General features: G+C 46.8%; 1 protein-coding gene across 10 annotated transcripts in view; it reads right to left on the reverse strand.

The window, feature by feature from the left end:
• The window catches only part of EXTL3 (exostosin like glycosyltransferase 3), a 154,487-nt gene that overhangs the window by 1,167 nt on the left and 130,863 nt on the right, over nucleotides 1-22,457 (reverse strand). For all 10 annotated transcript variants that reach the window (XM_061461113.1, XM_061461111.1, XM_061461114.1 and 7 more), the window contains 3 exons: nucleotides 5,046-5,173; nucleotides 1,970-2,114; nucleotides 895-1,023 (listed from right to left, as the gene is read on the reverse strand). In XM_061461113.1, coding sequence (XP_061317097.1) covers nucleotides 895-1,023; nucleotides 1,970-2,114; nucleotides 5,046-5,173 — 402 coding nt within the window. The remainder of the gene's footprint in view (nucleotides 1-894; nucleotides 1,024-1,969; nucleotides 2,115-5,045; nucleotides 5,174-22,457) is intronic.

The following is a 22,457-nucleotide window of genomic DNA, read 5'->3' on the forward strand; positions in this document are numbered from 1 at the left end:
ACATGCTGGTTAAAGGGCCTCCTTGTCTGCCTTGAATCACACATCCCATTACAATGGCCTTTGGCTTCGGTCTGATTCTCCTCTCAGCTGCACTGAACTCTACAACCTCCACTTCACTATAGCCCTGCATGTGAAAAACACCACACAAAAAACCCTACCCGTCATGTTTACAGCCAAGGCCCATCTCCAAGGCAGGTGGCCTGCATGGTGAGACATATGCAAGGCTGTAATGAGCAGTTTGTCAAAACCCATTTTGGCAAAGAGCAGAATGTTCTGCATCTGAAATTCACGCTCAGAACTGTGACATTTGTTAACCCAGGGCAAGGCAATTTCAGCTGGGCTGCAGGGTTTGGACCAACAGCGCTCCACATGCGGGTGAGCTTAAACGTCCCTGGCAAGCTGCACAAAATCAGCAAGGAAATCATTCCTCCTTGTGCTGTGTGCTACAGAAAGCAGGCAATTTGTCTTTTTTGGATCAGCTGCACAGAAGGGCCTTTGCTGAGCCAGGAAAGTGTCTGGTCTGAGCTGCAGCGTAAGTCAAAGCCCAGTTTGCCTGCTCACCATGGTGGGGATTTGGCTGCTTCTAAGGGTTATACTGAGTTTTCACACCTTTTTGAACACATGCACACACTACATCTCCCCAGGGCGAGGAGAGGGGACATGCTGACAGCTTTGAGCACATCACTCTTGCAACACAGTGCTTAGAGACATGACACAGCCAGATTCTGGTAAGGGCAGCACGTGCTGTATGGTACAGCTTTTGCACCAGGCTATGCCGAGAGGAGAGGAAGTGACCCGGGTTGCACCCCTGACCAGATCAGCTAACACACTGCTTCCCTTTGAAAGCCATCAATCCAATCACTAAATAGCACAAATTCCTGCCTGGTGCTTTACCTTTATGGGAGGTTTTCTTGTCAGGTGAGAGACCAAGAAGTTCATAGCGATGTCCTCACAGTTGATGTATTCGTCCACCATGTCACGGATGGCCTGAGGCATTACGTATGAGTACAAGTAGGCGTAGTACTGGAGAGGACACAAAGGCACAATGCTGCTCAAGGTGGTTCCATGCAGCAAGTCCCTAACCATTGCTGGTGCCATCTGCACCAGACCTGGTGCAATTGTGGCACCACAGGTGAGTATCCAGACCACATGCTGGGATGTATCAGACTTGGAGCTCAAGGGTGCCAGCAGAGAGACTCCCCATAATGGAGCTCATCCTGCACTAAGGAGATCTGCTGTAGCCATAGCTGCAGCAAGTCTATCCCAGAGCCATCATCTTCACTGAGTCCTGAGGCTCCTGTCACCTCAGAAATTGAGGAATAGTGGTTTCAGCCCCCTCAGATCTTGTTACCTTTGCTGCTGCAGAGTCAGCACAGCAGCAGGAGCTGGTGGCTAACCTTCACAGTGTGATATGACAGCTCAGGACAGTCCCCTTGGAAAATACTTCATCCTTTTCTCAAGGTCTGTTTGCCCATTGTCACTGCTCCAACACAGCCACATGTCACAGAGCCACGTCCTGCACTGCTCCCTTCCAACATAAACCAGCCACCAACCACACGTACCAGCCAGCCTGTGTCAGCACACAGCCACAAGAACCCACAGCTTCCCTTCAAATTACCCCTTGCAACACTTAGAGTCTGTAAGATTCAAGGTGCTACAGTAAGGACACAGGGCACGCAAACCCTGTGGCTTGCCTCACCCTCACCATGACCAACACTGGAATATGCTCGGCCCTGCACTCCATCTGCCTGCTTCAGCACTGTGGTGCTTCTCATGTGGCTTGAACATACGCTGCTCCTCGAGGAGAGCCACACACCAGTTGCTGGCTGTGTTTCAGTTTGGAGGAAGCGAGGAAAAAGGAGCTGTGACCTGAAAATGTGCTCTTTAAAAAACCCCAGCATTCCCACAAACACAAAGACTCTGGTTACTCTGAGAAGGAAGGGGAAGCTCAGCTGTTTGTGTATCTCACCTTATGGAAGAAGGCAGCACCAGTAAGCACCATAGACAGCTCACAAGAGTAGTTGGAGTTGTAGAGCCAGGACTGATGGGGGATGTCCCACGCGTGGTAGCGCCCCGGGAAGCCAACGATGCGGTCCCTTGCCTCTCTCCAGACACTGCAAACACAAAGCCTTTCAGTCAGACGCAAAGACGGGGAGCCCATATGGAGATGAGCATGGCTCTGAAGGAGATCCACTGCATTCAGGACTATGCCCTCGACACCAACAGACTCGCTCTTGAAGGGGGTTGCAAGTGATGGAGATGCCTATACAACAAAGGTTTAGCAACTGCTTGTCCAAAGAATGGCCTATAGACATTGTAGTTTGAGCAAAAAGGATAAACATCATTTAAACCTGATGTTTAAACAGACTTCTTTAAGTCCATTTCATTATTAAAAACAAAAATACAGAAAATTCCAACATGCAAAAGATGTCTTTTTACACAGACTGCTCAATGCAAGCTCACCCACCTCCACAGACCAAAGCTCCTCTGAGGGTAGGAGGGGCTGACTGGCCATCCCAGCTGCCTGAGTGACACGTGAAGAAGGGCTCACCCTAAGATAACTCCTCCTCCTATTCTAGGGCAGGAAAGGGCTGAACACAGAAATCTCAGCTTTAACAGACAGGCAGAACTTGTTGACCTTCTCCTGTTAGAGGTTAAAAACTGCAAGATGTGAACTGAAGCATCCCTCAGTCAGCTCTCCCAAACACAGACCAGTGTTGCTTAGTACAAAGCTGAGCTTCTCACCTTGGTCCTCTACAAGAGGCACATTCAAGTTACCCATTCACAGGGAAAGTGTTTTTAACTCATAAATTAGGGATTTTCTAACCCGTAAGTACTGTTCTGTAGCTTAAAAAGAAAACTAACAAAAAACCTCCATGGCCCAAAATGAGGTTTGAACTGTCCCACCTCTCCAGCCTGTCCAGGTCCCTCTGAATGACATCCCTTCCCTCCAGCATATCCACTGCACCACATGGCTTGGTGTTGCCAGCAAACTCAGTGAGGGTGTGTTCGATCCCGCTGTCCATGTTGCCTACAAAGACGTTGAACAGCATCGGTGACAACACCGACTCCTGAGGAGCACCACTTGTCACTTGGACATTGAGCCATTGACAACAACTCTCAGTGCAACCATCCAGCCCATTTCTTATGCATTGAGTGGTCAATCTATCAAATCCATGCCTCTCCAGTTTGGAGTCAAGGATACCATATGGGACAGTGATGTTCCTCCGACAGCCCCCACTCACATCCCTCTCTAGTTCCTCCCACATCTCCTGTTCCTATGGCAAGCTACAGAAGTGATGGCTGCAGGGCAGCCACAGCCTGCCAAAGAGACCATGGTTGCAACAGTCCTGAGCGTTCATTACACACAGCCAGAAGCAAAGACACGTTCATTATTATATCCTCTACTCAAATAATGAAACTCCAATATAACCTGGTAACAAAAATGGAGTAACTAACACTGCCAGCAGCTTCCCTGGCACCATCCTCCCCACAAGCACTTGTTCACTGTGGTTTCTGTTAATCCAGTGTGATCATTTTGAAAAGCTGGAGTTGAAACTACTCATTCCCTTTCACTTCTCCCACGTCTCACTTTCCTATGAATGCGACACTTTCTTCTTCCCAGCTCAGCCACAAAAATAAGGATTTCTTTGGAGAATCGTTTTGGGTGTGCTCCTCAGAGAGGTTTGCTCAGGGTGCTCGCCTCCACCTTGCTCCTGAGCAGTGAAGACAGCAAGAAGAGGCTTTTGGCCCTGAGAACTACAGCCCAAAGCAAAGTTTCAACAGAACACAGTTGTTATAGGCAGAGGTTCACTCAGTCACTGGAACACCATCTCTTCCCTGGCTTAATGCGCTAACACAGGGAGGCTTTGTAAGACCCAGGTGTTTGTAAGCAGGGGTATGAGTGAGAATAATACATGACGCTTATAATTTTCATTTGATGCTCTCCAGGGCTAATCTGTAAAGCCTCAGCCAGGCGCTGTGGGTGAGCGAAGGAAAACGGAGACCAGAGGATGAGAAAACAGCCAAGTCCAGATAAAGACCCTGAAACAGGGCATGGAAGGGAAGCCAGGAGTCCTGACGCCTACTCCCCTGCTTTAATCACTTTAACACCTCATTTCTCATCTCTGAGAGAGAGCCTGTTTTGTGCCTTTTAATCTTCCCCCCAGACATGAGCCAACACATTTTGGTGAGAGCAGTGAGCTGGGCTCTGTCACCAGCGCCCCAGCCAGCTCTGAGCAGCAGTCACAGCCCCTGCTCCTGGCTCGGTGGGCTGACGAGCTGCAGCCATACAAACTCCAGTGCTCTCCTTGTGCCATCCTCACTGCCCAGTGCCTCTTTGGCAGTCGGTGAGGTTGAGCTGTACGATCTGATGGAGCAGCCTGCAGAGACCTCCCATGGCAGAGCCCACGTAACTGCTTTCTCCCTTAGCCGCGTAACCAGGGAAGTATTTTGCCAGGTCAAAGGAAAATGTAGATGCTGGAGCAGAAAGGGGGTAGGAATAACAGCAATCAGCACCAGCCTTTTCCGTGTAACATCTCTCTTTTCCATGCTCTGCAAAACACATGCAAAATCGCTGTCACATCCCAACGTCACAGGGAGCAAAGAGGATGGCGGCCCACTGTGAGCACATGTGCACCATGTCTTTCAGTGGCTGCAAATGCCCTGGCCTTGCCAATGGCATGTGAAGGATGGAGTGCAACAGCCTCTTGGATTTGTTTTCCTGTTTCCTTCCACCCTAGGAAGCCAGGCACCAAAGACCATTATTAGCACAGCAAAAACTGGCAAGTTGAGGTTAAGAAGCATGAGATTAAGGGTTGTCTGGACAGGCTGAAATCAGCCCACCTGCCTGCACTTGTTAAACAGTTCATTAGAGCATAATACTCCTCCAAGAAAGTGAGTTGGAAAGCCATGGGAAGAGATGTGCTAGCCCTAATTCTGGCCCTGGCTTTAGTCACGAGGCCATGCTGCATTTGAGCAGACTCTAGATGTGGAAAACAACAGGAAACATCAGTCCAAAGGTCACATGTGCAAAGGCTACTCACCGGAACCCAAACATGATCTCGTCATGGCGAAGGTGAGCATCATCATCAATGGACAGGATGGCCTCCGTCTCGATCTCATCCCACGGCAGGAACCTGTTGTTCAGGCTGTTCTTCTCTGTTCGGACAACCTAGGAAATGAATACACGATCATTATGGTGGCTGTATGTACCCAGAGAAGAGATGCAGGAGCTGCACACTCCAGCTGTGTGTGTGCAGCATTTTGGCATTGCTTCATAACCTGTTTCTAAGCAAAAAGGACCAGCTCATTCTAGTGCCAGTTCCAGCTTCCAGCCAGCTCCTATCTGCAGCCTCCTGCCCATTTCGCAGGGCTGCCAAAAGCCAAGCCCAGTCCATGATGCCAGGACCCAGCTGTAACAGCTGTGCCTATGGTCGCACTGCTGCTGGGAGGGAAACACACAGCCACGGCCAGACTCACCTGTGGCCACTGAAGAAGTGGCCCTTGCTGCATGTCTCCAGTGCTGCTCTGAACTGAATTGTTTCTGCAACTACCCATGATTTCTGCCTTGGACACAACTCATTTGCAAGGCCTCCCTCTCTCAAAACTCTTCCAACTCCTCACAGTGCAGTTTCCCTTAACCCCAGCCATACATGTGTAAACTCATACTGAATTTCTCCCTCTTCTTGACTGTCCCTTCCACACTGGCCCCTTTCCTGCTCTTGTCCTTACACTTCACCTGCCCTGGCTGATCTACAATTGCTCAGTTTATCCCGGGCTTCCCATCCCATTCAATCCCTTAAGTCATATTTCTGGCTCACCTCTAAACAATCTCTCTTGATTTAAAAATAAAGTCCAGCCTGGTGAAAAGAATAAGGCATCATGGCAATAAAACTCCATTAAATAAGATTACATTTGATCACACAAAAAAAACCCACAGTGAAACCATTAACAGTGGAAAATATTTGTATTGGGGATCTGCATGACAGCTGCTACAATTAAATTCCCATGTAAAGCCAGCGTTAGTGCTTTCATCTGTCAATAGCTGCTGGGGGGGGAACGGAACATTCGACAAGAACACATTAAAATATTTCACTGAAGATCCATCAAAAACACGAACAATTTACTGCAGGGAGGTGAACAAACTATGCAGCTCTAAGCCATGGTGGAGCAGGGCCAGAGCAGAGCCAGTAGCACTCCCACCCCAGGAGTGCTGCACAGCAATTAGTGCCCACAGGAGAAGGCAAAGGCAGACAGACAGTGCTGGCCCAGGTATTTCTTCCTTTCAAGGTGGAGAAGCAAAGGTGGACAAAAATCAGCGTGGTGTTTGTATTTACTTTCAGAGTTAGTGTGAGCCAGCAGATGCTCCTGGGGATATCTTTATCTGGGAACTGCTGGATAAGAGAGGTTGCACTAATCACAGTGGGACTAGGCAATGAGGAAGGAAATGGGAGAGGCGGCAACTTCACATGCTGATTCAGGGGAGGCAGCTGACAAGACAGGAAACAAAAACCCAGGAGGTTTGGCAACATTATGGCCTTATGGCACTGGCCCAAGAGGCCAAGGAAGACCTGGACACAAAGAGGTCAACATGGGCATTGAGAAAACCACCTCTGTAGAAGTGTCACTGAAGCCAACATGCTGTGGGCATCCTCTGGAAAGGAGAGGAGCCAGAGTGGTCCCCAAATTGTTGACAGGAGAATTTAAGTCTTATTCTTCATTGTCAGTCTGCACTGGAAGCTGCTGTAAGGTCTCCCCAAAGCCTTCTCTTCTCCAGGCTGAACAAGCCCAGCTCTCTCAGCTCATCTTCACAGGAGAGGTGCTCCAGCCCTTGGAGCATCTTCATGGCCTCCTCGAGACTTGCTCTAACAGGTCCATGTCCTTCTTATGTTTCCCCTGCTGAAGTCTTGTGACCACATTTTTCTCCTCCCATTGCAGATCCCACATTCTAGGATGTTTGCAAACTTATTAAAATCAGCACTTTAGCCTTCTGCTAAAGAGCATGTGCCACACTGTGTCTCTGCTGTTATGATGGTATCTCCTCAGAAAGCCTGATCTCATTGAAGCCTGTGGGTGTCTAAATCATTAGGATTAGCAGAAGCTGGATTGAGTCCATAGTACATTGATATGCTTTCCAGGGAAGGTCCTGCTTTGCCAATTGAAGATGTGTGGATGGCTAAAGGACAAAAGAAGCGCTAGCACCAGCAGGCTGAGCAGCAGAAACCGATGTGCTGGGAAGTGGGTACCAGCTCACATGTCCAACAACCCAACAAACTCAGGGCAGTTTTTCACCTGAGCTTTGAGTCAGACCCACCTTCTTGTGCTGGTAAAGATTTGGACAGTCAGCAAAACTCAGCATACATTCTGCATTGGTCACATTTCTGGTTACGCCATCAAGTCTGAAGCTTTGCAGGTCTGCAAGTGCCAGTGTTCAGCTTTTGCATTTCACAGAAAATAGGTATCCTCCTGCCTTTCATCTGGGTATATTTAAGATTTAAGCAGCCTGTAAGTTTATAGATTCCAAGAAAAAAACCCAGCAAGCTTTATTGATTTACTTGTTTTCCTGTAACATGCTGAACAATAACATAACACAACTGTCAATTGAGAAAGTGAAGAGAATCCTGCTTGAAACATCTGAAACTGGGGACTCCAGAGGACACAGAGATCAGTGCACTGGCATTAAACTCTTCCAAAAGAGGAGGATGCTACAAAGGAGACAGGTATCTATCTCCAAGCCTTGATAAGCACATTCAATTAATCGCATTAGCTCCAGCAAAAGTTAGAAGCAACTTACAGCTGTTGTCTTTGATGGCTTGTTTTCAAAGAAACTATCCTGATTTACAGCTCTTTTAGGATGCAGCTAACTGTCATCAGACAACTATTCAGCAGCTTTTTAAATCCCTGCGCTTTCCCCTGGGTAACTACACCAAGGAAGCACGTGGGGTCCTGCAGGCAGCGAACTGAGATGGAAGTGATGGGGCCCAGATTCAGAACCTTCCTCCCATCTCTCTATCCCCTTGAGATAGCTCAAGCATGGTGGTTCCCCAGGCAAGGCCAGGTTTTGATCTTGACTGCACACACTGCATCCCGAGCTGTGGAAACGAGGGCATCGCGTTATTAGAAAGAAAATAAAACTCTTCAGAAAGATAAAAGTAAATTTTTGGGAAACTTCTGCTTTAATACCAGCAACTCATCTTCTAAAACAGGTTAGGGAGAATGAGAAGAGTATTTGATTCAGAGACTTGAAATATGATTTCTATCTCTTCTAAAGTTTTTACATTTCAACGGGCCTCTAAAACCACCAAATTTCTCAGGCATGAAATGGACATTACAGGTACAAATGTACTCAGAAGCTTATTAGGCCAGGTGAAAAAAGAAGGGTTATTAAAGCAGCAAAATACAAAAGTCCAAGCCTCACCTTCACATGTCATGAAATGAGATTTAGCAATTTTTCATGACTTCATCAGACACTTAAAATCCAGATCAAAACTACAGACAAGAGGCATGTTATGTTGCCAAATTCAGGGATTTACAAGCCAGAGGTCATCCTGATAATTTTGTGTGACCTCCTTATATGGTGGACCAGGAGACTTGATGGAGCCACCCCTCCTACGGAAGTCTTTCATCACACAGCACCATAACACAGCTGTGAAATGACAACTCAGACCAAATTACAAAGCCACGAGTTAAAACTTCATGGCACCGGTTGAACTCTAAATGCTTTCTGGAGAACTACTGGCAGATGGCTGGTGGGGTTGACAGCAGTAAATTAAGCCAACATTAACTCCTGCATCATCCAGGTCACAGGGATGTGCCTCAGACCTGAGCTGTCACCGGTACAAGCAACTCTGCCGGATTTGAAGGCATCAAGGGTAAGGGAAGACATCCTCTGAGCTGTTCACTTTCAAATGTTAACAATTTATTCCTTGGGAATGTGCCTCCAGCTCGCAGTCGCACCAAGGAACACTTGGTGGGCCTCGTTCGCCCCAGAACAGCACAGAGGTGCCATAAACAACCCCCCCCTCTGTTCTTTTTCAAACAGATGAGGTCTCACTCTCTCAGGACTAGTTCTCCTGCTCTTTCATCATCTTGAATGACTGATTTTGCTACAATCTTGTTTCTCAATGGTCTTGAGCCAAGCACTCTGTCAAAACCCAGCAAAAGATGTTCCCTCAGCAAAGCTGAAATGCTGCGCTCCAGCAGAACAGAGAGTCAGCAGTTACCCATACCGAAGGAAATTAAAATAGCAAGGAGGACACAAAATCAGCCAAGCAAGCTACAAGAGAGACACAAATGCATTTACCAAAAAGCCACCTTCCCTTACAGCAGATTTTAATACTGCGCAGAACATCATTGGTAGGACCTGCACACAAACTCCAGTCCCTCCAGACTCAAAGCTATACCAGTTTGTTTACTTCTGGTTGTCTTATTTTGGTTATTTGGGACTATTCCTTAGAGTAATTATTTTAAAACTCTTTGCCATCAGGTAAATGGCCCCAGCTCAAAATCATGGCCCTCCTTAACAGTCTGCAAACTTCTGAGACAAACTTCAAGACCTAAAATGCCTCCCAAGCCCTGGACACATCACATTATAAGTTTCTGCTCCTTTCAGCAAATCAATTCAAGGTGATTCAGTTCCACAATGTGGGGTGGTTTGTTTTTTTTTGACTCAAGGAGCACAAACCCCCACAACTCTATGAAAACCCATTTGCTCCTGCTGTTGTTCATAGCCATACTGGCCAAATGGATCTCGAAAACATTAGAGGGAACCAAACCAGAGCATAAATCCAGAGCCTGCCCAGCAATAATGCCCTTAACCAATACTTTATAGTACATTTTTATACATAAATACAGAAATGCAGTAAAATCAATATCTTCCAGCAATCTCCTTACTAGTGAGGCTTTACACTTAAGCTTTAAATTAAGTGTCACGTATAATTTGGCAGTGAAAACATGAAGAATGTCTATGCCCTTGGAGAAGTTCTGACAGCTCAACTTGGTGAACTGGATTTATTTCTGGACAAAGAGCAAACTCTGCAAGAAACTGGGAACCTCATTGCTCACATCAGGTCTTTTTGAGATAAAAAGCCAGAAGGATGCCCTTAGGAGAGCTGGATAATCTGGGGAGACAAAGGACAAGGTCTCAGGAAAAGAATCCATTTCCATCATTCCCAAATACATGCAAATTCAACCCAACTGGGCTGGGGAAAAATAGCACCATAGAGTAAGTGGGGATGGTGATACCATGAGCCCCCTTAAACCACGCAGCTGAGAAAAACAGTGCTGAAGATGCAGGAGCCAAATGCATCTGCCTCTTCCACCTGAAGAGTTGACCTTAATCTATACTTTGAAGCAAAAAGCTTGATTGCTCCTGTCAGCGCAGGCCTCCAGGGAGGATGCAGATTTATAACACTGTCATTCCCTTTTCCTGGCATCAATTCTGGACGTTTTATCAATAAGATTCAGTGCAGCACATCTCCTGCTTTGCAGGGGAGTGCTCAAGCCAGAGACTCCAGGGCTATGTCCTTCTGCTTGACACTGTCCCAAGGAGCAAAGCCCTCACAGAACTCAGCTTAGCGTGATGGGAACGGCACTGACCTCAGGAGTGGGACCTGCCCAGCACTTCAGCTGGGAAATGCTCCCGACAAGGAACCTGATGTTCTACTCCGCATTGAGAAGCAGTACGAGTTTAGACCCTCTCCATGAAGAAAACTGGTATCACATCTCCTGTATCATGAGTGACCAGTCTGACCACTTGGCTCCAGAGGTACCACCATCATCATTCCCACCACCCATCAAGGAAGCAAGACTGGCACACCTGGGAACTGGTGCTCTTCGAGCCACCCATATCCCATATCCTTGTTTCAAGCTGAGTAGGCTGCTTCCTGTCTACTCTGATGATGGCTTTTCCTCTCTGCAGAAAGCACATGGGAAGCCAAGACTTCTCTAGCTCTCCCACAGACCTGCAGGCTTGCAGCACGTGGGTCTGCTAATGTGGAAAGGAAAAGAATGAAAACTCAGCCAAAGTGGCTTATTAGAGGTTAGGAAGAGCTTTGTTATAAGACTTTGGGAGATGGCAAACTCCAGCAGACAGGACAAACGCACAGGCACCAAGCATCCCTGAAACTGTTCTGGAATCAGACACTTATTTTCAACTGCTAGTTTGGACAAATATGGACATCCTCCAATTAAGAAAGTTGCCCAGATCAGACCTTAAGACCTGCAGACTACCAGATACAGCAGTATCTGGGTTCAGCAGTAGCAATCATTTTTCTCCTTCTTAGTAGCTGGTGCAGTGCTGTGTTTTTGAATTTCAGCCTGGGAACAGCGCTGATAACACCAAAGTTTTTAGTTGTTGCTCAGTAATGTTTACTCTGACCAAGGACTTTCTGAGTCTCATGCAGTCATGTTTCTCCTTCGCGGTAGCTGGTGCAGTGCTGTGTTTTGACTTCCAGCCTGGGAAGAGTGCTGGTGATACCGATGTTTTTGGTTGTTGCTAAGTAATGTTTACCCTGACCAAAGACTTTGTGAGGCTCATGCTCTGCCAGGGAGGAGGGGAAGCCGTGAGGAAGCAGAGACGGGGCGCCTGACCCAGGCTAGCCAGGGAGGTATTCCATACCACAGCACGTCATGCCCAGGGGGGGTAACTGGGAGTTACCCGGAAGGACACGGGCTTCCGGGTGGGACTCGTTTCTTGGCTGGTGGTATCGTATTCTCTTCCCTTGTTATTTTCTCTTATCATTGTTGTCGTTGGTGGTAGCGGTGGTGATTTGTGTTGTACATTGGTTGCTGGACTGTTCTTGTCTCAACCCGTGGGAGTTGCACTCTTTCCATCCTCCTCCCCATTCCTCTGGCAGTGGGGAAGGGGAGAGCGCGGGGGGGGGAGGGGGGACAGACCTCGATTGCTCTCAGCTCAGCACCACTCACTGGGAGTGAGTGAACAAGCTGTCTGGCTAGGGTTTAAACCACGACAGTTCTTTTGGCGCCCAATGCGCGGCACAAGGGGTTGAGATAAGAACAGATCTGACTGGATTGATAGTCACTTGTCACAATGCTGATTTATTGGCTCTCAAGGTTGTTCCTCTTGATCTCACAGTTTCAGTATATTGTATCTTACGTCCATCCGGTATTTGCTGTATTAGTGTTTTTCAAGTGTGGGGCTTGGTCTAAGGTTTTTGTCTCACTGTACTTTATGGTAACGACTTGTAATACAATAGAATCATTGATCATGAAACTGATCTGGCTTATGTTCCCAGTGTGGTCACCACCTTTATACTTTGGGAGGCATATAATAGAAGTGCTTAGCAATTACACATCTTTTTTCTCCTTCTCAGGTGCTCAACCTGTGAAGGAGACATCCTTTTACTCTCCCAGTCCTCCCCGCAGACCATTTACATTTGAGAGTTTTGAAGTTTTTGAATGACCTTTTAATGCTGTTGAGACTTGTTTGCTGATCATGATGGGAATCACCATGCTAGCATGCATACAGAGTGTGTTTTGCCCATGACTGATTTCAAGAGTTAAGCAGAGTCAGGTTTGGGTCTTGTCTGGGGTCAAATGACGATGGTTGAAGTATAAATATGGGGAGGCCTGGCAGACTGACTATATCACGCTGCTGACAACCCACCAAGGCAAGCACCATGTGCTTACCATGGTGCAAGCAACCACCGGGTGGCTGGAAACATATGCTGTGCCCTGTACCACTGCCTGGAACACTATCCTGGGCCTTGAGAAACAGATTTGGTGGCAACAAGGCACTCCAGAGAGAACTGCGTCAGACAATGAGACTCATTTCAGGAACAACCTTATAGACATTAGGGCCAAAGAGCATGGCATTTAGTGGGTATATCACATCCCCTACCATGCACCAGCCTCTAGGAAAATTGAATGGTACAATGGGCTGTTAAAAATTACACTGAGAGCAATGGGTGGGGGAACTTTCAAGCATTGGGATACACACTTACCAAAGGCCACCTGGTTGGTCAACACCAGAGGATCTGCCAACAGGCCTGGCCCAGCCCAGTCAGAACTTTTACATATTGTAGAGGGGGACAAAGTTCCCGTGGTGCATATGAAGAATTTGCTGGGGAAGACAGTCTGGGTTATTCCTGCTTCAGGTAAAGGCAAACCCACTCATGGGATTGCTTTTGCTCAGGGACCTGGATATACTTGGTGGGTAATGCGGGAGGATGGGAAGTCTGATGTATACCTCAAGGGGATTTGATTTTAGGGGAAAACAGCCAATGAACTTAATTGTATGCTGTTGCCTGCTGTGTAATACTTTTATAGCCCATCAACTAGATGTCTCCAGGTCACCAGCAACTAGCCCTGACTTCCCTCCAGCCATCATCCCAACAGAGAATGAACTTTGATGAACCGGATGAGTTCTGCAGTAAAGGAACGACCAGCATCAGCAGGCAACGATCCAATACTGCACACAGCCTTTCCTGCCCTGAAAGATTGTTACAAGAGATGGAACCTGACATCATGGACCAAATGGACTGGGCAGCATTACAGGGATTGGTCCATGCACTAATGGATGATCTCTTTCTCTTGGTCTGTGTGTATATGGATGTATGTATGTGGGAGAGCAATGGCATACTGAAAATGTGGGTTCTGAGCATGACGTGAATGGTATGGAATAAGGGGTGGATAATGTCCTGGGTTCAGCAGTAGCAGTCATGTTTCTCCTTCGCGGTAGCTGGTGCTGTGCTGTGTTTTGACTTCCAGCCTGGGAAGAGTGCTGGTGATACCGATGTTTTTGGTTGTTGCTAAGTGATGTTTACCCTGACCAAGGACTTTGTGAGGCTCATGCTCTGCCAGGGAGGAGGGGAAGCCGTGAGGAAGCAGAGACGGGGCGCCTGACCCAGGCTAGCCAGGGAGGTATTCCATACCACAGCACATCATACCCGGCACCACTCACTGGGAGTGAGTGAACAAGCTGTCTGGCTAGGGTTTAAACTGCGACACATGCTCTGCCAGGAGGGGAAGCTGGGAGGAAGCTGAGAGACATGACACCTGACCCAAACTAACCAAAGAGCTATTCTACACCACGGCACGTCATGCCCACTATATAAACTGAGGGCAGTTACCCAGGAGGGCTAGATCACTGCTCGGGTCAGGCTGGGTATCAGTCAGCGAGTGGTGAGTGGTTGTATTCTCTCCCCCTGTTATTTCCCTTACCATTATTATTATTGGTGGTAGCAGCAGTGATTTGTGTTATACCTTAGTCACTGGACTGCTCTTATCTCAACCTGTGGGAGTTACACTCTTTTGATTCTCCTCCCCATCCCTCCGGGAGCAGGGGGAGGAAAGAGGGGAGAGAGCGAGCAGCTGTGTGGTTCTGGGTTGCCAGCTGGGCTTAAACCACAACAAGCAGGGCTCCTTCCCTCCATGCATCAGCATACAAGTGCTGAAATTATTTACTAAATGCCCTAGAACGAGTTCTGTGTGTACAGATTCAGGTATGCATAAGGAGAATAAATCACGTCTTTTTACCATGGCTGACTCCATTCCCTACTCCCTCTGCAACTGAGGTGTTAGATCAGACCCGCACTTGCTTCTCTGCAAACGCAACCAGAGATGCAGATGAGGAAGACAAGTCTGCCTGGTGCCACAGTTGTAGCCATATATTTTATCAGGAGTGTGGCTGTCACAACAGGTTTGCACTGACCAGCTGAAAATCAAGTGACAAGTTTGGGATGTCAGACAGGGATACTGCACACTGTAAACATACCAGCTACAGCAGGGATTCTGGCATCGGGAAAGGCTCCCTATGGAAACTACACACCTGAGGTTCACTTTCTCAAAGATGACTTTGATCCTGATTTCTCCTGTACTCTGTGTTAGCTTCCTCCTGTTTAACATGCCAGGGAACTGAGAAGACAGAAGAGGTCAGTCCCAAGGCAAAAACCACGTGTGCATGTTGGCTGCATGATGAGAAGCCAAGCTTTCTGCCAAGGCTGTTGACAAGGAGAAGCCAAAGAAGCTGTTGCCAATTACTACAGATGCCACAGAAGATCTCTGCAGCCCTCTACCCCACCCCCCAGGTTAGGTGATGTTCATGTGAATCATGAGTGTCTGACCAAGACTTCAGTCTTTTTTCCTCCATTTTCTCCTCATTTTATCTCTACCTGCTCCTAGGCAAGCTGAGACACTCCACAAAGCTGGCAAAATCACCATGGCTCTCAGCCCAGACCTCCAATCTATCCGACTGGCCAAGGACAACTACGTCCAACTGCCAAGGACAACTGAAGCAGTACTTTCTGAAGACTCAATTGCCTCCTGAAAACACAGCATCAAACTGAGCAGCCCTGGGGTCCTGCCCTGCCCACACAGTACTGTTTCCTCCTGCCAATCTCAACTCCCATCATGAGAAAATCCTCCCCATTTGCAAAGGACAGAAATTCATCCAATTCGTACTGGCCAGCATCCTGCTTTCCAAAGCCAAAACCACAGCAAAGAGCACAGATCCAAACCTTGAGCTCAGCCAGCAATTCTTCATTTCATGAGCATGAAAAAAATCTGGCCTCACCTTATACAACAAGATGTTGCCAGGCTCCTGCAGCAGGCAGAAGATGGGATGCTAGCGTGGCCTTTCCACCATAACCAAGTCCCTGGGATAATGCTTTTCCTCCCTGCAACCACACTCCCACTCACGGCTAGGACCCAAAAGCTCAAAGAAAATCAGTCCACCATGACAGGGAACTACAGGGCGTTTCTGACAGTTCCTGATGAGCTGCAAATCCAGGGGAAATTGCAGCCCTGCACTTTGACACACACATAAACATGGTGTTAAATCTCCTTCCAGAAATGCCACCAGCACTGGCAGATCTTTGTAAGCTGGCATTTTGTAAAGAAAGGGAAACTCTTCTGATTGTGAGCATTTATGATAATTGGTGTTTTTTGCAAAAGCAGAATCACAGATGCGGAAAGCAGCTCTTTAAGATGTTTGCCAAGACAATGATCCTCGGCCATTATCTTAGGGTTAACACACTCAAATACACAAGATACTGACAAACAGGCACAGATACAACCACAGCTCCTAAACAAGTCCTATTACCCTAGACAAAGCCATCCTGGAGGGAGATCCAGGCTGCTTGGATCCACCTGCATCGAGAGGTGCAGCCGCAAGGGAATGTGCTCTTCTTGTGACTGGGCTCTCCCCATGAAATAGCTTTGCCATCCCATCCCCAGCTGGCTCCCAGCTCTGCTCCAAGCAATCTGGATGATGCCCAGACCATGCGTGACTGGGTCTGGATGGTGCCACACCAGCATCTGCTGTGGCTGGGCAAGGCGGAGAGCAGGCAAGAGACAGCACTGGAGCTGAAGCGTGTTCCCAGACATCTACACCAGTTTTCACCTACCCTGTACTTAGGTATCCTATGGAGTCTGCTCTCTTGCTTAATTTGGTGGCACTTGCACCAAAACTACCAGTCATTTATTTGAACAGCCACCCAAAATCAGCTCTTTAGACACACTTAGCGAGGTGTTTCTTCACTCATCCGTGGCCTGATGAGATGTCCTTGGTTTTTACAGTGGCTTCCCCTGACAGTTGTTCACCTTCTTGTTTTCCCTTTAATCTTTCCTTGTAAAGATGGATTGGAAAATTACTGTTATTCTTTTTCTCATGTATTAATTATTCTGCTGCTCTTTCTGAGCTTCCTCTTCACCTTGAAACAGTTACAACTCCACTTTATGCCCTGAACCTCCAGACTTCTGAGCTTTGCTACCTCCAACATAAGGCATTTTCAAAACTTCAATGAAAAGGATTTATAGACTATTTTAAGACTCATCTCCAGAGGTATGAAAAGAGTTTCACTGGAAGGGTATTTAGCTACAAAGCCTTCCAAAGGCAGCGTATACTGCATGTAAATTGGCAAAGCAGATGCATTTTTAAAATCCACATAATTAAATAATGCAACATAAAACCATGCATAAATTATCCCCCACTGAGAACAAAACCACACAGGAAGATACTACTGGAAATCCTTTTTCTAAACTGATACTGTGTCCATACACGTAATATGTGCAAAGACTTGGTCTGTCTTTAAACTACTCTACAGCTACCAGTGGGTTGCTCATCTCTGAGATGAGAAAACAGCTTGTGATACAAACAAAACTGATTATTTATTCATTTTTATACAGTGCAGCTGCTGCATCCTTCTAGAGAAACAAAAGGAAAAGAATGCTTATTTTAACATTGAAGGAATCTGGACACTCACTTATTTTTATTCTCTCTGCGTGTTGCTGTTAGTGGCTGTGCAATCAAAGATGCAAGCTGAGACGCTTGCGAGATTGGATTTATTTTACAATTATTTGCTCTAAAGAACGTCTCATGGATAATATGCTGCCTCTTGCAGTTGAGGCTTTCAAATACCTCGTCTCCCATCACTTCATCTCCTTTATCAACTTTCTGAAACTCTGCCCTATGCTTTTATATGGCAGCTTTCATCAAAAAGCTAGTGAGTGCAAGTGTGGGACAGAAAAGCTCATGACCAAACTTCCATTAGCACATTCGGGATCACAAGCCAGATTTACAAGCTGCTGTTTGAGAAACCAGAGAAGGCAATTTGAGGAGGGAAGATTGTACACTCAGGATTCTGATATTAATAACCCCAATTTTGGGTTTGCTGGGGTTTGGTGGTTATTTTCTTGCAATGAAATAGGCAATATCCAAAGGCATGATGTTCCAACAGATGTTACAGTTCTTTATTGATGCTCTTTCAAGTTGCAGGTAGATGAATATTGCAAGCCTGCTTTCACCTGGTATTCAAGGCCTGAAAATTCAGATTAAATTCTGCCCAGCCTAGAAGCAGTCCCAGAGCTCAGAGCTCAAGCACACTGGGGAGATGACGGACAACAGCAGCAGTGTCTGTAGCAAGAGCACACACAGACTGAATGCAAGCAGGGATGTACATACACAACAACTGGTCTTCTTTAAGACAAAATAAGACAAATAAATTAGAAATATACTGTCTGCAGGGTTTTTGCTGCAATTCAGATGTGGTGGTGTTGAACCAGCCTGCAGTAAGGCATTACCAAGATGCTGATTCTGCAGTGAGGTTTAGCACTTGTCCTGCTGTGTGTGACTCCTGTAAGAAGGCTTTGCAAGAGGCCATGTGGGGTGTCACATCCCACTTTCTGCAGGGAGGCCAATCAAGCACAAATACAGGCTGGGCAGAGAATGAATTCAGAGCAGCCCTGAGGAGGACTTCATTGACAAGAAGCTCAACATGACCCAGCAGCATGACTAGCAGGTTGAAGGAGAGGATCCTCCCCTTCTACTCTGCTCTGATGAGACATCCCCAGGCAGTCCTGCATCCAGCTCTGTGGCAACAACATAAAAAGAACGTGGAGCTGTTGGAGTGAGTCCAGAGGAGGCCACAAAGATGCTCCACGGGCTGGAGCACCTCTGCTATGGAGACAGGCTGAGAGAACTGGGCTTGTTCTGCCTGGAGAAGAGAAGGCTTCCAGTGCCTAAAGGGGCCAACAAGAAAGCTGGAGAGGAGCTTTTGACAAGGGCCTGTAGGGACAGGACAAGGGTGAATGGCTTTAAAAACTGGGAAGATTGAGATGAGCTCTTAGGCAGAAGTTCTTGGCTGTGAAGGTGGTGAGGCCCTGGCACAGGTTGCCCAGAGAAGCTGTGGCTGCCCCATCCCTGGCAGTGTTCAAGGCCAGGGTGGACGGAGCTTGGAGCAACCTGGTCTGGTGGAAGGTGTCCCTGCTGTGGCAGGGGGCTGGAACTGGATGAGTTTTAATATTCCTTCTAATCCAAACCATTCTGTGATTCTGTGGTCCTGCTACTGAGACTTCTCTGGTGACAGCACCAAAAGATTCACCCTAACAACAAAAGTATATTCTCAAAAAACGTTTTTTTCTCAGCCTTCATTTTACCCTTTACATGTTCAAACTCTTCTTTCTGGCAGCATATGTCTACTCTAAACTTTATTCTTTGTGCATCTTCTTCCTCTCCAAATACTCCTCAGCTGTTAGAGCACTAATTTTATTGGCAAAAAGGTTGTTGGATAACCAGCTTACTCTTCTAAAGCTTGCGGTAATGATACAAAGCACTTTGGAAACTACTGGTATGCTCCAAGCCAATGTGGCTGTATTTTAATGAACCAGTGCTGTCTATCCTTTCCTAATCTAGCAGGGCAGCTGTTAGGTTGACCAATGTTTGCCAACAATTCAAAGATCTTTGGATGGAAATAAATTGTTAAGAGGATTCTCAAAGGTCAGTCCCACACAATAGGAATATTGCCGTTACAGATTCTAAGTCATGAAAAATGATGAATTTCACCCAACATCTGAGTGCAGCATCAATTAAGTGAAGTGCAACAACAGGGTTGTGTGTGTGAGACCGAGACCCAGGAGCCTGGGGCTGGAGAAGCACAGCTCTGCATCACTTAATACTGGAAAAGAAAAAATTAGCAGGCCTCTGTCAACCATCCCCACCCCCCTATGTCTATCCCCAATAAATTTTATTTACACTGTAAGTTCAGTCTGAGGGGAAGCTTTTTCCCCGCTATGACCTCCCCATCTCTACAGCATAGTTGCTATAGGTCTGTGTCTGCATCCAACGCTGAACTCCCCCCCAGACAAGATCCCTGGGGAGATGCCTGGGGAGAGCCAAGAGCTGATGAAATGGGAACACCTGCCTTGCATTTTCTGCACTTAAGCCATTTTGCTAATATTAGGTAAAATACAGAGATGCCATTTCTAGCCAGCCCTCGCTGCTGCAAAAGAGAACATGAAAGGAGACAGAAAGAGGGCAGGCAGTGTCTTTGAACTCTTCACAAGTTGGAGTATTACTGCCTGGAGCCCAGGGGTGGTGGATTCAAACTGCTTGTGGGTACCAAAAGCTTTGCAGAGTTAGACTGGTAAATACCAACAGCTCAGAAACAGATGCACATACTGCCAGTGAGCCTGGAAACTCATACCCCCTTTCTGCTTCAGGTTTAAGCCAACTCTAGTGCCTGGGATCCCAGCAGTTCAGTCCTGCCAGCAGAGGAGCTGCAGATCCTCACAGCATTCTGGCCAGTCCCCAGGGGCTGGCACATCAGACATCAGGCTGGAGTGACCACTCTTCTGAACTAGCTTTCATCTTGTGGATCCATTTTGGGTACCATAGGGAAGCTGGCAGTGCACCATGGAGGGCAGAGTTGAACGAGGTTGGAGTGATACCTGCAGCCAGGGCTGCCGCATGCTGCTTGCTTGGGCTAATTTGATTTCAGAGCCACTTGTAAAATTCAGAGCAGCAGAGTGAAAACAGGCCAGGAAAGAGCCTACGGCCAGGACTATCCTGGTCCTGTACTGGAACTAATCACAGAATTGCTGTGTAATCCAGCTGGTACAGATGAAAACGAAAAACCTGACGAGCTCACAGAGGAACCAACTGAGAAAGCCTCACCTTATTCTGGCAGGAGTATTGCTTGTCCCTACCTTGCTTTCCCAGCTGCAGTATGTAGGTGGAGTGCTCATCAGAGATGTGTCAGGTCAGGTACAATCTCTTATGTTGTCCTCCTTGGAAGAGACATACAAGAACCTGAACAGCCACTCAAGAGCCTAAGAAAGATGCACAAACTGTAACTCCCTGACCTTACAGAAAAAAAAAACAAAACAAAACAAAAAACAAGCAAATCCCCAAAACTTCTGAAGAACTGAAGCCCAGATCTCCCTCCACCCTTCTCTCTTAAGACTCCACTAACTAATTCAGGCACTTCTAATTTCATTGGAAGGGACATGTTTCTAGTCCCCTGGTCTGTGCTGAGAAGTTTCGCAGAAAATGGACTGAGAGCTCAGGGACACATCTGAGAAGGGCTGTCACATCTCATCTGCAAGACGGAGAGCATTAAAAAGTCAGCAAGGTCATTTAGAAGCACTCTTGAAGTATCCTCTTCTTGCCAAGCCATCAGCTGCAGTGCAACACGAGGTCATCAGCATCACTGGGAAGGAAACACAGCAACATCCGTCTTAAGAGATACAGAAATGCACAACAGAGAGTCAGAGCATCTCCAGTGGAAGAAGAAAGTGCTGGAAACCCAAGGGATGCAGTCCTGTGGGATTATTGGAAATATCTTCTTTCTGTTCACTGAGTGAGGCAGAGCTTATATTTCCACACTTTGCTCTTTGGCTGATAGCCCAGCTACTTTAATTAACTGAGGCTTTCGTTAGTGCAAATCCTTAGTATTGTTGTGCAATTACTTCTTCAGCAGGTTCCTTCTCCTTCTACTCAGTACCTGTCAAACCGGATTTCCACTGCAGCAGTAAAACAAAACAGCTGGCAGAGCAGGTGCAATTATTTTTAAATTTGTTAAAACTGGTACATCTCACTGTTTGGAATACATTACACCCAACGACACTCGGTGATGCTGTTCAGCATTTAAAGCTGCTGCGTCCCATTCTAGAAGAACTTAGGTGCAGGCATCCCTATCACGGGGCTGATGGCATAAATATGAACATTACATCTCAACTAACAGAGGAAAGAATTGGGGTAAGACTATTAACTTACTGAGCAGCTATTGAAAAAACAGCATATAAACTTGGTATTTAAGCAGAGCCAAGAGCCATCAAGTTTGCAGGTAGGTTATTTTTTTGATGTGAAGAGGACAGAGGATTTATTAATGCTTAGGTGGCTGGAAGCAACAACCATAAAGAGCACTCAGGCATGCAAACCCACTTTTGGCTTCTGGATTTATTCCAGACTGGAAGCTTTCTGGGGACCTCTGAGATGAGAAGGCTGAGTTATCACTGGGAAAGTTCTGATGGGTCTGGATGAAACGACAGCTTTCTGCCACATGTGTCTACCCTCAAATCCATTACCTAGAGATGAGAGTTCTTTTGTGTAATGTCAGAAGAAGAAAAGCCAGCAAATCCATCCCACGATTCCCTAACCAGCATTTTATCTCTCATTGTTCTTACTGTTCCACAAGTACAGCACATCAAGAAAAGCCATTTCCATCACCTCAAATATCAGGGAATATGGTCGAGATATTACCCTGAATGTTGACTAATAACGGGGAAAGGCATTTTCACCAAACACACAATCTTGCCTCAGCAAGCAATAAACACCTTGTCATTCGACATGGTAGAGCCAGTTGATGTCAAACCAGGATACAAGCCTCAGATGGGTTTCTGAGGATCTTTCCTTTGCCCGCAGGCTTTAATTGCTGGATCCTAATTGTTGGAACCCTTGGCTGAATCCTACTTCATCTGGTCTGTGTCTCACATCAGCACACCATATTCCATCCAGGAGAGGAGAAGGCAACCACAAGAGAAGGACCATACCCACAGTCTCCAAGCCATGAGTTTTGAGGTGGGCAGTGTCATGTTCTTCAATACCTGGCCTACCCCAAGACTTTCACTACTTAATGATCTATTTAAACTTCTCCTGCTAGTCAATTAAAAAGTTAAACAAAATCAAGAGGGAACAAATACTTCCATCAAGACACAGT

The sequence above is a fragment of the Pezoporus flaviventris genome, unplaced genomic scaffold, assembly GCF_033815535.1.
Source record: "Pezoporus flaviventris isolate CSIRO_AGI_PZ_B2104156 unplaced genomic scaffold, CSIRO_AGI_Pfla_v1 ptg000031l, whole genome shotgun sequence".
NCBI lineage: Eukaryota > Metazoa > Chordata > Aves > Psittaciformes > Psittacidae > Pezoporus > Pezoporus flaviventris.